This window comes from Xenopus laevis, chromosome 1L, assembly GCF_017654675.1.
Source record: "Xenopus laevis strain J_2021 chromosome 1L, Xenopus_laevis_v10.1, whole genome shotgun sequence".
Classification (NCBI taxonomy): Eukaryota; Metazoa; Chordata; class Amphibia; order Anura; family Pipidae; genus Xenopus; species Xenopus laevis.
Genome location: NC_054371.1, coordinates 140699551 through 140716536, shown reverse-complemented (window position 1 = coordinate 140716536; position 16986 = coordinate 140699551). Strand labels below are relative to the sequence as shown.

The 16986-nt window shown below is 35.7% G+C and overlaps 1 protein-coding gene across 3 annotated transcripts in view; it reads left to right on the top strand.

Moving 5' to 3' along the window:
• The window catches only part of trpm3.L (transient receptor potential cation channel, subfamily M, member 3 L homeolog), a 152369-nt gene that overhangs the window by 56416 nt on the left and 78967 nt on the right, over window positions 1–16986 (top strand). For all 3 annotated transcript variants that reach the window (XM_041564224.1, XM_018258772.2, XM_041564231.1), the window contains exon 2: window positions 15024–15103. In XM_041564224.1, the coding sequence (XP_041420158.1) occupies window positions 15024–15103 (80 nt within the window). The remainder of the gene's footprint in view (window positions 1–15023; window positions 15104–16986) is intronic.

The following is a 16986-nucleotide window of genomic DNA, read 5'->3' as shown; positions in this document are numbered from 1 at the left end:
CTTCAATGACATTGAGAATCAGTTTTTTGAAACTTGAGTATATAAGCATGATTTAACTAACCTGAATAACATGGATAAAATCTCCCTGAAGGAATTGGCCTAAATCTCTCCCAAAAATTGTGCAAAGCTGGTACATGAATAACTGAGTAGACTATTTTTGGCACTTAAAACAATATCAAAAAGTGTTGGTTTTAATGCTAATATAATAATAATGATAGTTTCCCTGGTTACTGCATCATGGAAGCTAAATGTAGGTTAGTTATATTTTTTACTGCTTACACATAGCGGAATCCCAAGGAAAAGCTACCATTTTGCCTGATATTGTGTTTCATTTATACATTTATAAAATACTTAAAATAGACTTTTGTAGTACAGTTTCTCCTCTTCTTCTTATAACTATATATAATTACTATTACTTATAAACCTATGCCCTTAATAAATAAGCAGGGGCTATAATAGAATCACTAAAAAATGTTTTTTTGTAACTCTGCTACTCAATAACTATTTTATTGTCCTGTTTAGAACAATATTTTACTTCTTGCAACTATCTAATCTAGAAAACGTAGAAAACCATACAAACCAAAATAACATTCATTTATATGTCAGTCTATGATCTACAATTTTTTGCCACAGTAATCACAAATCATTATAATGTTCTAGCTAAAGCATGTAACAGTGTGTTAAAATGAAGTCGATTCCACATGAGGGAGCTAAAGATCTTATTTTAATGGAAGTTATTAATTGTGCAAGTAAATCGTTATTAGACTTCAATGTAACAGCAGCCAGTCCAGAAGGGTGGGATGTGCTAGTAACAAAAGTATTCATTAGATGGGCCACTGTTTGAAAACCTTGTTTTCAGAGATAGCAAAAAGGCTATTCATTTATTTTTATTTTCCATTTGATTTCATGTGTGTATATTTGTTTATCACTGAGGGAAAGGAGAAAATCCTACATCTCTTAGACTATGAATAGAAGATCATACTACAAATACAAAATGCTAGGAGAACATACATTTCTCAGTAATTAATTTTAATTTATGCAGTAATGCAATGTTTCACTTCTCGGCTGATTAAATGAACTTCCATAAAGAATTATTACACAAAGGCTTTTTTTTCCATCACCTACCCTACTCCTGCACCTGAGTGTGAACAATTCTTTGCCCAAAACGTGCAGCAGAGCATTTTGAAGCTACTGAGATGTTAGAAAACACATGTTCTACAATATTATACTTTCAGCTGGTATTTGATGAGATTAAATTGTATTCATTTTTATAATCAGATTCATCAAGATAAACAACAGAAAAGCTAGCCTATTCTTTAATAACGATTTCTCGAAATCTATAATACACTGTACAGCTAGGTTTCAGGGCTTGTAATAAAATACATTACGATTTGAATCTTTGAAATTTTACATTTTTATAGATGTTGCTGTTTTACTACTTCTGACTTCAATATAATGATTCAAAATACTGGCACAGAATAAAATATCTTTAATTTCAGCAAAGGAAAGAAAGGATACGGAACTTCTACAGGACACTGGCATCTGTAGTCAATAGAGATGTTATAAGAGGGTCAGCCAAGCCAATAACTATCTGTTGACAATAATGAACATCCAGGGGCTGATGTACCAACATACAGTAGCCATGAATTGTACAAAAACAACTGACAATACCAACCAAGAATCAATTAGTTTTAAGTCTACTATTAGTAAGATATCATAAACAAAGACCTAATTGGTTGCTACTCAGAACTTGACTTACTATATAAAGGGTATGTGTTGCAAAAACCCAGAAGGGCTCATTTACTATGTGTGGGGAATAGTTTAAAGAATAAAAAAACTGGCACAAACCACCATCTTTTGGGTTATTTGTGCACTTTGGTCTCTCTGCCCTAGACTTAGCATACAATGTACAGTCTATTGTGCTTCTGAGCTTCTACCATGAATGAAGTGCTGTCTGCACTCTCCAGCACTCTATTCAAGAGGATCTGGCTTGGGGAAGCTTATGGGTATCCCACCTTCTAACTTGGGTGTTATTCCGAAGTATTGCCAACAAATGCAAGGTGAAACAAAGCCCTGTATTTATTATTGGTTTACTATCTATCTTGTCACCTACAGTTCAGCAATCTACGTTTGGTGCCAGATTTTTAATGCCCTCAAAGAAAGTGTTGCATAACTGAGCACTAAGGGGTGCAATTTTGTTCCCCTTTGTGCTCTTGCTCTTTTGTCTGGGGCTGTAATAAATGAGTACTATACTATACAATTGCCTATGCTAAGCACAGTTGAAATGTTTCTATTGCACAGCACTATTACAAGGCACCAATTCTGATTGATAGCATGGGACGTGCCCACGAGAACAAGATTTGAATTTTGTGATGCTGGCTATTGGTAAACATATATAATAAACGATTAGTTCTAGGTGTAACATCAAACATAATTATTGGCTTATCCTAATGGTTAAATAATCAGGTTCAGAGTTGAAACACCTGTTAAACCTCATAAGTTTCAGTGAAATGCAAGCAATTCATGCATCAAGAGACAGCGGTCAATAAACACAGACAGAAAGGACTATCAAAGAGATCAAGAGAACACAGTTATTAAAACTGTCTTAAGGCCTCACCAATGGTGCATTTCCTTATTATATCTAAAGCAACACAGCTGAATTAATTGGCACAGTTATGGCTGTCAGAGTGATCTATCTATCCACCTGTGCAGTGGGTGGAAATCCAGAATATATATATATATATATATATATATATATATATATATATATATATATATATATATATATATATATATATATATATATATATATGTATATATATTGTTGAGGCATGAGAACACGTTTGAGTTTAAAGGGGGAACTCCTCCTCAATTTATTTATTTATTTTTTAATATGGAAAATGTGATTCTAAGCAACTATCCAACACTCAGTAGTAATTTCAATTATACAGTAGTCTGTTTCAATAATATCACTTTTGAGCACTGGAGATCAAAATTGCCCTGCATATTTTAGGGGTTGTTTATTAAAATCCAAATGTTAAAATCTCGAAATATTTGAGTTGTTTTTTCACTGGAAAACTTGAATTTTTAGAGGAAAACAAAACTTAAATTTTTTTACATTTATTATACCCAGATGCTGCAAAAAACCTGAATCCAAAAATCCAAAAAATTGGAGAGGCACCTATCCCAATTTGCTCTGCACTGGGTTTAGACCAAAAATCTGACTTTTTCTGGGTTTTCAGGCAAAAACTCGAAAAAAATCTCAGATGAAAAGCCTGGAAAAATCATATGATTTTAGTAAATAACCACCTTAGTCTCGGATACATTGCCCAATGCAGAAAACGTATCAATTGCTCCAGTGATTCCCCCTATTCCCTCATGTTATCCAGACCTTATCAATTATAGGTGTCTGCAGTAGTGATGGGCGAATTCGCGCAAATTTGCGCGATTCGCCCTCAGTGAATAAATTCGCGAAACGCCCGCGAAAATTCGTGGAAAAAATTTGCCGTGCCGTTTCGCGCGAAATTCGCCCTTCACTAGTCTGCAGGGATTGTGAGTAAAGAATACAAGTGCAGCATAAAGTGTATTCTCCCTACCTTACTCCCCAAATGTATTAGCTTTTGCTCTCTATGCCCTGCTTCCATGTGCATAAATCTTTTCATACATCTGGTTTTTTTTCATCATCTTTTGGCATGTCACTCAATGTGTGGCCCTATTCTCTAGGAGCAGCATCACATATCTCACTTATTTTACTAGCCCTTGGCTTTTTGCTGTTTTCTCCATACCATAGCCTTTGCCTTTTTACCTCTCTAAACTCATTAAGCATGGTTGTGTCAAATGTGTCACACATCACAAAACAGTCAAAGGAGGTTAGTGCTAGTCAGTAAAAAGCAGTGCATTCCATTGCGTCATGGTTATTTTCATGTTGTATTTTGTAATGTACAGGGTGCAAGGAGTCCACTCAAGCCTTAAACAATTCGCAGGAGTGCCTCACAAGTTACACTCTTCCCATGGCTTTAGAAACTTCAGATTGGGCTAAATGCCCTTTACTCAAATTGAGGTTTATTGGCCCAGCACAATAAAGAACAACTTGTCCATTAAAAAATCTTAATCTTAATGCTTCTTTAAATGAACAAATAAAAGGCAAGTCTGAGCAGAATTTAATTAATTAGCTTACAGTGGTATTCAAAGAAGCTTATTCAAGATTACTAAAATTGGAATGTGCAGTATAAGATGTCTGTACTGGATAAATTGAACATGTAGTGGTCATTATTCGCCGAATGCTCCATTATTTGGACATTTACATTTAGTTTAATTGAATATCATTTCATTTAGACTATCCAAATTGCTACCACTTATACAGATGTCATACCATATGTTCTGAAAACTGTTCCCTTCCACTACTTATATGACATAAGAAGAAACCTCCATTAACGTTAATGCTTTAGAAAAATATACACCCATCAACTCCAATACATTTGGCAAAATTTCAGTGAAATTTCACCATTTTGCAAATGTTTGGGTGGTTTGGATAACTTTTCATTGAGATGTGGCCGTTTTACTCTTGTCAATAAATAGACCATTTCACACAATCTCCATTGTACCCAGTAACATGTGCCAAGGGCTGCATACAAAATTATGGTGTAAATCTATTGTAAAGCTGGCCATAGATGTTGAGATTTTTAAAAGATCATCATCGCGAGACCACGATTATCTCGGAACGATTGTACAATCATATGAATTGACCATCAACTGAAAAGACCAATTTGCCAGGAAAACAAAGGGGAGCTGCCTGCTTGGCCCTGCAAACATAGATAGATTGTACTGGGCCCGACAAAGATTTTCTAACCTGGCCGATTAATTTCCTGACAGATGTCGGCCGAAAAATCGTAAGATGTACGATCATTCAAATCCCACAAACCGCACTATAATTTCGAAGGATTGGTCGGACTTCACTAAAATCGGTCGTTCGGCAATTGAAATCTTTTCGTCTATGGGGACCTTAAATCTATCTTTCAGTTCTGAAATTTGTAAAATCTGAGCACCTAGTAGATGGAAACATGTTCGAACTTCAGTTACTGACTGTTAAATTCAACTACCCCATAGCAACTATATATTTGCTATCTGTTACACTGCTCAATGTCCTATGCCCCTGCTTTATATGACCCATGCTCCAGTTCTACCCATTTGACCACAGTTTAAGCCAGTGCCTTCTAAGTAAGCAAAAAACTTTTTTCCGTAGATTGTAAGTTTATTGTTTAAAGCCAGAAGCCAGTGTAAACCATTTTATCAAACAAGATACCTGTAAGTACAAGTCATGCTAAATGATTCATTCTGAGTAATTCGTATTTGACTCACACATAATAATGTATTTATTTCGACAAACAGAATAATAGCTCTATTTATACTCAAAAGCTTTAGTATCTATTTATTATTCAAAAGGAGATTATAGTACAGTTTAAATGTCTGATTATACACAGATGGTACAGATTAGCAATTTGTTATTCCAGGGTCCTAAGAGTTATTGTGGCATTTTCTGAGAAAACTACTGCAGGATATCTCTGAACACTTTCTAATAAAACAATAAAATGGAAATATGTTGGTTACAGCCAACACAATCATAGCAAGTGAGCTTAATTAATTATTTGTATTCCCCAGTATACACTGCAGATCAACAAATGTTACTTGTATTGCAATAATAAAAAACATGCTTTGCATTGGGGGTAATTCTCTTTAAATATAACTTTTAGCATGATTTATACTGCAGAATTTTAAGACTGTTTACAATGAAACTACATTTTGTTTTCTTTGTGGATTTTGAAATATTTTTATATTTGGTTTTTGCAACTCTCATTCTTGGAATTTCAGCTGATCTCTGGCTGATAAGGCATCATTACCTTAGCAACAAGGCAAACCTTTGGAAGTCAGAATGTAAGATCTTTCGGAGAGGTTCTAATAAGAAAGAATAGTACTTAAAAAAACATTATTATTGAATCAGTACAATCATTCTGTTGTTAGGATACTGACGTAAGTGGAGACACAATTTTGGCCAGTAGGTTTGACAACTCTGGTGATGAAAATATTTTTGAAGGATTATTACATGAATAGATTCAGGCTTATATTTCATGCATAATATTATAAATTGGTTTTATTAGAAATGGGCCTTCTAAAGCAGATTAACATAACATTTATATGAGTTATAAGAATAAGAGAATGTTGCTGGTTAGTGGGGCATATTTTTATACAATTGAATTGAAATATTTAATATGTACCTTGTGTGTGGGAGTAAAGTATATTTTATAGGCTTTTGTGGACAATTGCCTCTAAATCCTTTGTTAAATATGCATGTTTGGATTATACAAAAATAATTGATATATATTGCCAATAAATATGCAATAAACTGAATGAGCTAGTCAATGAACTATTGCTGTGTGAGGCTAAAATTTTATTTTTAATTCTTTTTACTCCTTTTCTTTCTATTCAGGCTCTCTCCTATTGATTATCTAGTCTCTTATGAAACCATTACCTAGTTGCTAGGTTAATTTGGACCTTAGTATCCAGATAGCTGCTGATATTCCAAACTGCAGAGCTGCTGACCAAAAAAGCTGAATATTTAAGAAACAATAGCAGAAAAAATAGCAAATTAAAATAGCACTCTCTACATCATTCTAAGGGGTAAATTTACTAAGCGGCGAAGATTCATCAGTGTCGGGCACGCAGCCCTCGCAACACTTCACCAGGCGAAAATTTGCTCAGACAACGCTAATTTACTAAAATGTGAAGTTGTGTCCAGGGCACCAAACGCTGGTGAATTTTTGCTAGTGTTACTTCGGCAATGCAATGCAAATCAAAGCAAAGATGTTCTAGCATTTAATTCTGCCTATCGCAACTTTGTTAGAGGCCTTCATTTAGGCTAATTTGCATACGGAGGGAAATTTAAAACGAATGTATATGTTGCAGCAGATAAATTACATTACACAAGTCCAGGGAACCATAACGAAGAAAATAGAATTGTTATAATGCCCTACACATGAGCCCACTGTATAGTTAATGTTCCATATGTTAGAAAATGTATGGGGGAACCTGGTTACCCTATGAAATTTTAAGGACTTTTGCAGGCTATCACTCTGAAAAAAGGAAAAGACGCCAGCGTTTTTTGGACTTAGAAACTTTTTCCACTAAAAATATGATGTAAGTAACAGAACAATGAGGAAGATCTATGCACTCCATTGCACTTCGCCTGGTCTGAGCTGGCGAAAGAGGTAACGTTCAGTAAAATCCACTTGTTACTGAATTTGTGGAGTAACGTCCATTCGCCAGAGTGAAAATTCGCCCGGCGATAGAGTGCAAATCACAGCTAGCGTCTATCTCCTTCGCTAGGGAAGTGACGCCTGCGCCCGTTAGTAAATCAGCGAAGTCTGTGAAAACAGTAACGCTTAATCACTTTGCCCTTTAGTAAATCTGCCCCTAAATGTTAATTTAAAGCTGAACAACCCCAATAAAGACAAGTTGCCGTTTAAAGTTTGTGCCCATAGCACATGCTGGTGATTTAAGACATGTTCACTAAATACTATACATAAATAAACAGCAGAAATACTGATTACTGTGGGGGTTTTTATAATTCTAGACTATTTATAATTCCTAGACTATTTATGCATTCCATTCATAATTGTATCTATGCCTTGATTCCTTAAAAAATTACATTGAGAGCATAGTGTGTTTATAGAAAAATATTCAATAATTATGCCCACTTTTTGGCAGAGTGGACGTAGCTCATGCCTGTGCCAAGGGAAATTAAACAATGGTTCAAGTAGCAGGCTATAGAGCTTTGAAGATATCTGTGGGAAATGGGCTGCATGCTTTTTCTTTACTGCTGTAATGTATTAGAAGTGACATTGCTAAACAAGCTCATCTTTCTGGTCCAGTAGACCAATTTGGCATTCACATTTGTCCTCCCATGATTGCACAATTGGTAGCACCTCTGTATTCCTCTTAAATGGCTTCAGGGGAGCTCCATAATAACATGTGAGATCTTCTAATATACACGCTTGAACAAAAAGTGATTCAACTGTAAAGGATAAAACAGCAATCACTCACTGGCTGGAGATTAATATGGGCAAAAACATTTATTTTTCTGAATAAAATGCCAAGATACCTTTTTCTCTACTGAAAAATTCTATAGATACAAATAAAAACCAGTAGTGCTTTGATAATTGCCTACAAAGCAACCGGGCTATGCAGAATATCCCATGGGATATGACAACATATCCTAATTTATATCAGAAATATAATCAAACGTTGCATGTATATTAAGTTTAAATATGCAGATGAATACATTAATGTTCAGATGGACTGCAGAATCATATTGTTCTTAATGGATTTGAATTTAGAGCATTTGTGGCAGTCCATCAATAGTTACAGTGGAATGATTATTTCCACTAAATTGACCTAGAGTGTCTAATGGTAAATTGTGTTCTTGTTGAGAATAGCTATGAAGTCTATGTTCTTTAAATGCATTTGATCTTTAATTTATGTGGGCTTTCATTGTATTTTTTTTTAATTTTTCGGAAGAAGCACAGTATGAAATGTGTTTTAATGAATTGCAACAGATGTGAATACATATTTTGCTACTAACTGGGCACGCAATGAGTAATCACATTGACAATGTGCCTGTATCATGATGGTGAAGCAGTCAATAGATTGTAGCTGAGCTATTACAATATTCACTACACACACATCAAGAGGAGTTACACTTAAGTTAGTTAGAAAAAATATTTGACTGTTTTGGCTCTATGCAGTCTGATCAGATCAGCACTCTTTAAGCCCCCATTATGGAACAGATTTGATCAGGCCTAACTTATCTCATAATAACATATATACAAAACTGTCTGAGCCTCCCACCCATGGCTCTGGGAACCACTGACCCATCTGAAATCTTCACTTCAGTATGGAGTGCAAAAGAAGGAATAAAAATAATGAAAAACAGTGGTTTGCTGCATATACTGTATGTTTCTGAACTGCAAAATTAAATCTAATGGAACAAATTGTATTCTTAGTTTACTTGCTGTTTTTATAAGATTCCCTGCTGAATTGGTATTAGAAAAGCACAAATCATATTTCTTGCCACGCTCCATATCACAAAGAAATTAGTTACACGTTATCTCTGGAGGCTCCATCTGTTGCTTTGTCAGCAAAAAGAACAGTCAGGGATAGGGATTTTAATATGTTCCAGCACCTAAATATTACTAGCACATTTGTATAGTCACAATGCACATTTGATCATTAAATCAATTGCCCAAGGCTATTGTTTCCTGTGATTATTAACTTTTGAGACTTTTGCTGGCAATAGTAACTGGAAAAAATGAAAGATAATGATGTGCAAATGCTATAACCATTATTTAAGCATTGTTATACAAAAAATATAACAAAAATATGAGGGATGCACCAAATCCTTTATTTTGGTATTGGCCAAATCATTCATGAAGATTCTGCCGAAAACCAAAACAAATCCCAACCCTCTGAACGAGTGGCTAACATTTTTTTAACTTCCACCCATTTTTAGGATTTGGTTCTGGCCGAATCATGAACCAAATCCTGGATTCAGTGCGTCCCTAAAATATAGCACTTTCAAGAAAAAAAAGGTATGCCAGGCGGCACCATTGACATCAATAAATGGAAGAGTCGGATTGGGGTGTCCTGTACCTGAGACCTCAGGGGTCCCCCTTTCAGCATCTGTCTTCCTCCTCCCCCACCCACACAACTACCTAACTCCTTCCTGCTCCATAAATACTATGGGACAACAATTATTGTTAATAGCACACCGATGCACACAATCTCAGCATATTCACTAGGTTCAAAGTCAGTTGCATAGATAGATAAAGCATAGATGCATAGAGCTAGGTAGAATTAGCAAAGAAAATGTATAGTGATGGTAGTCGTTCATGCAAAACCCAAAGACTTTGCACTTTCCATTTGTGCGGCACTGAGAACAAAGCATATCTTTTTTTCTGACCATGCTATTCTCCCTCTATAAAACTCATATATTGTTATTGCCTTCTTTGATTTCTCTTTATTTGAACATAGTTTCTAGAAGCTACAAATAATTCAATGGTGGTAAAGAGTAATATTTATTCACTAGGTTACTGCTCCCAAAGGTCTATTTGATACTATATCAGGCTTTGCCATTTCTATCCAAGGGATAGTTCAGTGGTAAGAGTACATGATGCAGATCTATAACATACACAGACAGCAATGATTCTGTATTATTTTCTCATTCACATACCAGCCAATTTTGTTGGTGAGTAATCTGAACCTTTTCAGAAGCCTGGGACCAGCAGATTAAAACCTATATGAATCCATTTCATGGAACAGCAGCTAATGAAGCTGTGGGGCTTCAATTATCTGAAGCTTAATAAAATCTCTAATCTGTAATAAATGAAATCCTTCAATAAATCACATGGAAACAATGTGTAAATAATAATTAGCAAGCTTTTCTACAAGTGCCCGCTGTGACATGGGAATGTACTGTGTAAACAAATTCCACACTGTTTAAGTATATCAAGGGCTCATTTACAAATCCTGTACAAAGGGCACAATTTGGATGCAATGTTTTAGTCCAAAGTATTCTAGCAACATTGTGGGTGCCCACTAAGGAGATATTGTAGCGGACCCCAGTATTTGGCAGAGGCCTTGGGGTAGTCATGAAGACTACAAACTCATGTGTGACTGTTTATATTTTTGATACCATGAAGATAAGTACCTTGTTGAAATGTTTTTCTGTTGAATAAAGTAAAAGTAAAGTCCTATTTTCCTTTAATTTTAGTTTATCTGTCTCGTCTTTGCACAAGAAACCTACTTGCTAAAAGCTAATCTTCCCATAGTAGTTTGAGGGTATAAAAACTCATGTCGCTGCCACATGAATCCCTTATATATGCCCTGTTCTATGTATTGATTAGCTGCATAGATTATTAATGGTACATCTTTTGCCCATTTCACTTCTCGATAAATAAATGCCCCCCCATGGTGCAGACATGAGCTCTCCAAAAAATAATAAATGTAAAAAGTTACAAAGACCAGAGAATGGTATAAGATCATGGGTTGGAGTTGATACTTCTGCAAAAATGAGCACGATAAGTGCAGTTATATTTTGGCATATTGAGTATAAAATATATTCATTGAGTACCAGAGAACAACACCAGTGTAAAGTTATTTTTTGACATATGCTTAATTTCATTTATGCAGTGAGCACCACTGGCAGACATTAGCTACTCTTTTCAGCATTGATGTTTGATATTTTCGTTTAACTTTTGAACTTTTGGTTCAATTTTGATAAATACACGATAAAGTTCTATGGCATACAGTTTCACATCAAGTTGCCAGTAAACACACTGGTCTCATTCTTCAGAGATTAACAATATCCCTTGTGTGTGCAGATTCCTCACTGCTTTAGCACACTGTTTCTTTTGAAGAATTTGCTTTTTTTTCCAGAGCTAAGCTTTCAGAGGCCAGTACACCTTATCACACTTTCACATGCTTTCTTACTGGAAAGGGGGAAAAACCAGCCTGTCAGGGCTTGTGCCAGTTAAATCCAAGCTCTCAGGGGATTTGTTTTTCTTTTGGCGTCAGATTAGATGTTCAAATCATGCATTGCATTTGTGAGCTGCCATGAAAGTCTGTGTAACTTTTAATGAGGCTAATCCTACTACAGAACATTCCAACCAACCAATGAGCTCAGGATCATTACCTATTTTACCATTAGTTGGACACGAATGGAAAGAGTGTCCAGTGCAGGATGTGGCTGGGATTCATGAATGTGTTATTAGTATAACAGTCAGCGGCAGAGCAACAGCCACATATCCCTGGATTTCCCTAGGAGCCAGTCTTGTCTGCAACGCAGGTAAACTATTTCAAGAGACAGACTAGCCCATTCATATTCTCTTGGTTTATACTTCTGCTGTGTATTTAAGCAACATTATTTGTATTAGTTGGCTTTTGTCTACAATATATAATGCCTATATCGCCATATATAGATAGTTAGATAGTCCAGATTTTGTGTATGAAAACAATATTGCTTATTTATTTTAAAATAAATATCTGTACTTCTCTTGTGGCAGAACGAAATGCTATCAACAGAACAAATGTCTATTTCATGTATTCAATTGTATTTGTGAAAACAATACACTCTAGTGGTTTAAACTTCTTCATTAGAAGAAGGGGATATAATAGCATTTTCCTATTGATGCAATTGTGGAAAAGACACATTTCATATTTCAAATCATGTAGATAGGGCATCAGATTGCTTCTGTGCGCAGAGACATTATATAAATGCTGCTTTATTGTCCAGAGCCATTGTAATCGCGTTGGACATGCATCAAGTCATCGAGTAAAGTAGTAAATAACATCACATCACAAATATTCTCCTTCTGTTGTATCGACTTACAGAAAAAAAATCAATGCCAGAAGCTCAATGTTCCTATTTGCTATTGCGCTTCAGGTTCAATGGTCTTACACAACGCATTAAGATTGCGTAGCAGTATATCTGATTGTTTTCAAGAAGGTAGCATCGAAGTTAATTATGTATATGTGAATTAACTTGTTAGGGTCAAAAAACATACGTAAGTAACAGGGTCAAATCAGTCCAGAATGATTTCCATGTTCAAAAGATTTTGTTTTATACTTCACAGCACTTTTGGGCTAGTTTTAGTGAATTTACATATTTAGCAAACCTGCTGACTGGTGGTTGCTATGGGCATCTCCATTGGGGAAAAATAGTGTTACTTATTTAGCTTCACAATGTTCTAGGATCCTCTGTAAAACCAAATTTATGTCTACTGGGCCAGTTTTGTAATATAAAATATAAAAATACACAGAAGTCTCTGGAGCCTTTGGTAACAGCAAAAGAAAGCTAAGATAAGTAAAGTTAGAGAAAAACTATTCACAGTATTTTAAAACAGGGGATCCTTCTGATGTGGCACCAGTTTTAGTGGTCCGACTCGGGCTCATTGTGATGTTACAGTGCTATTGAAAATTTATAGCCATTTTATATCGTCCTTTAAAGTGAATTTAAATAATTAATATTATTAATAAATTTAATAAAATTCTGGATAACTAGGATATACAGGTTTGTGATTGAGTTATGTGTCTGCGGATTTATTCATAATTAACAACCTATAATTTGGCTGCTATTTAATTTGTATTATTATTTGATTTAATTATTTTAGACACTCTAAGTAACAGGAAAGTGCACAGAGTTGAATAGAAAATGAATAGGCATGTTTAAACGGATCCATGATTAAAGAAAAAAAAATTCATGCTGTGAGTCGTATTTAGATTTTATTGTTAATATGTTCATTTTTTTCGCACATATTCTAAGATGGTGACCTAGAGGGCTCAATGCAATCCATTTGGCTGGCGGAGAGCAGATAATATCTGAGTGCTTGTTTTGTTTTAAACAACTCTGATGTAGCAAAACATAGATTATTGTCCCATAAAAAGATTCAAGGGGACACTTTAGGCCAGTTTATTGAAATGCTACAGATATATACAAATACAAATAGATTATTTACATCTACAGTACATTCCTAGCTTTCATGTTTAACAGTCATTCACTTCTCTATAAGTGGATAAAAAAACGGGAGGTTTTAGCCACAAATTTATTATAAAATTGATAAGGCACCATACTAATGTCAAGGTTAACTCTTTATTGTTATAATTTTTTAACCTGCAATCCAAGTTGCATTTTTTTGGAAAAGTGTTTTTTGACATTAAAGATTTCTTTTTTGATGACCTTCTTCATTGTATGTTAAAAAATGCTCATTTTAGTAATATTGGAGATAACTTCTAGGACAAAATTCCCATCAAGTAATTTTTTTTAATCCTGTTGATACATTTTCTTGACAGATGTATTGCAGCTGATATCAAAAAGAAATAACATGGTGAAAAGTGGATTCTGACAACATGTTAGCAAGGGAATAGGAAATTTAATATTAGTGCAAGGATGTCAACCCTTTTGTTATATGGACTGGTAGATTATAGGAGTATGGTGAGATACTAGGGTTCACTTACAAATGGTGGGGGAGGATGCAAAGTACAAAAAAGCAGCCACAAGCTGCCATGTTTTTGCTTCAGAACGGTGTTCAAGGACTTGAAAATAAGTCTCCCCACAGCAGGTAGTAAAAACAGGGCTGCCAAGGCCTACATTGCCACACACAGCAGTCTGGTGGATGCCAGTGCTGGATAAATGAGCTCTAAAAAGTTTTAAAATGAAAGTTTAGAATTAAAAAAGAAAGAAAAGTGTGTACACAGCAGTTTTTCAGAATTACATTACAGTGATCAAACCAGCTATCTATGCATATAGCATGATGGGATGTCAAAAATTAAATAACCTGACCCCTGTCACAGCAGACAGGTAAAAGCTACTTGCGGATTGGTTGGTATGAGTTACTCGTTTAAATTGATATTAGATTACCAAATGTCCATAAAAGCAGTTGCTCTCTTAAAGGGGTTGTTCACCTTTAAATTAACTTTTAGTATGATGTAGAAAGGGATATTTAGAGGCAATTTGCAATTGATTTCCATTTTTAATTATTTGTTTTTTGATTTATTTATCTTTTTATTCAGCAGCTCTCCAGGTTGCAATTTCAGCAATCTGGTTCCTAGGGTTCAAATTACCCTAGCAACCATGTATTGACTTGAATAAGAGACTGGAATATGAATGGGAGAGGCCTGAATAGTAAGCTGTACCAATAGCAATATATTGTTAGCCTTACAGAACATTTTTTTTTTAGATGGGGGTCAGTGACCCTCGTTTGAAAGCTGGAAATAGTCAGAAGAAGAAGGCTAATACTTCAAAAACTATAAAAAAAATAAACAATGAAGACTAATTGAAAAATTTCTTAGAACTGACCATTCTTTAACATACCAAAAGTTAATATAAGGATGAACCACCCCTTTTGGGGATTTGTTTTATTTTATTCAGCTCTAGTAACTCCATATAAAAGTGTAACTTTTTATTTGTATTTTAGGCACAGAAATCATGGATAGAAAGAGCATTTCACAAAAGGGAATGTGTGCACATCATACCCAGCATCAAAGACCCCCATAGGTGAGTATTTTATAATAAATGGTTATGGAAACTTGACTTGTTTTTAAAATGTCTAATAACTTTAATATTTCAATAACTTAAACATATTTCTCCACTCGATCAGTAATATTGTGTATTAGTGATGGGCGAATTTGCGCCGAAACGACGAAAAATTTTCGAAACAGCGCCGGCGTCAAAAATGACGTTTTTGACACCAAATTTTTTCCACGAATTTCCGCGGGCGTTTCGCGAATTTACTCGCTGGCGGCGAATCACGCAAATTCGCCGCAAATTCGCGCCTGCCGAATAAATTCGCCCATCACTATTGTGTATGTCGTTTACATTTAAGTGACGCAAATGTGGTTGTGAGCACGCCTAATGTGTCTTATGGACATATTTGGGATCTGAACATCTGACCATTCACACTAGAGTCCGTTTTATTCAACTTCTCCTATTGTATCAGGATTATGAACTACAAGAGGAAACCTGAACATCCAAAGGAATTCTAACAATTCTAACAAAACAGATAATTACCTGGTTCAACTGAATGTAACACTCCATTATGTGTGAATGGAACTAATCACAGGGAACAGTTGTTATGTTTTCCTGTCCTCAGACCAGGGGCAGGAGTCCTACTGCACTATAACTCATCACTTATGAACATCACCCTTCTATTTCACACAACTTCAAAGTATACTGGAATAATGTTTAGGATTTAGGCTACTGCTTTTGTTGAATTACTTACATATGGAATAAAGCTACCAAACATATGTGGGTTACATGACTGAGGAGAATAATAATATAAGAAGCCACCCACATTTAGGAAGGTCATTTAAGAAGAGCCCAGATGCAAGTTCTAGAGCACTAGGGGGGAGCAAAATAATCACTTAAATCCAGACTATTGTTGCACTCTGCACTTTGTTTTGATTTAACATCTGTAGTGTGGTTCAGAAACATGGTGGTTTCAGGTGGGCAGGTGGTAAGTACAGGGCTCATTTGCACCCTGCACACCCACTCTTGCTTTCTAACTTGCACATCTAAGCATGCCTCTGCCTGATCTTCCTGAATACATTACTACTGAACACAGACAGACAGACAAGGTACTGATGGTGGTGCCTGGAGCAAAGTGCAAAACCACAGGGGCTTGTCCTTGTTTTTTTGCACTCTGCACCCTGCCTTACCATCAATAAACGAGTCCTATGTGTTTTATATGAGGGTCTTGTAACACAGTATATTTCCATTATACCTGTGCAATGGTTTCATTTTTTGTGTGTCTACCTTTGAGAATGTGATTCATTGCTGCATAGGTATTTTACTACTAAGATAAGTTTCCTTTTATTGAAGGGGTGGTTCACCTTTAAGTTACCCTTTATTATGTTATGTTATGGCTTTTAACATAATAGAAAGGCTTTTAACATAATAAAGATTGTGACCAACCATGTTTTCACTTATGTCATAGGTCATATCAGGGCCGAAACTAGGGGTAGGCATGGCCTAGGGCACAACAATAGGGGGGCACTGGGCAGGTACCTGTTAAGTGTCTTCTGCCTACCCCTAGTCCACATTTACTGCCCTCTGTTGCACTACCCTCCCTCCTCTCTGTCACTCTCCCCTTGCATCTTTCATTCTCCCATCCCTCCCCTCCTCTTTGTCCTCCTCTCCCTCCCTTCCCTCCCCTCTACTGCTCTCCCCTCTGCTAACGCGAGCGTGTGGTGGGGGGAGTGAGATGCCCAGTTGACATGGCCCAGCCCTGGGTCATATACAACCAGACAAATATAGAATATACCTGTTTTCCAGAATGCTTGGGACCTAGGGTTTCGGGATAATGGATCGGTTATTTGGAGCTTAATATTTTAACATTAATTAAAGCCAGTATTGTTTTGTCTTAGTTGGGATGAAGTAGA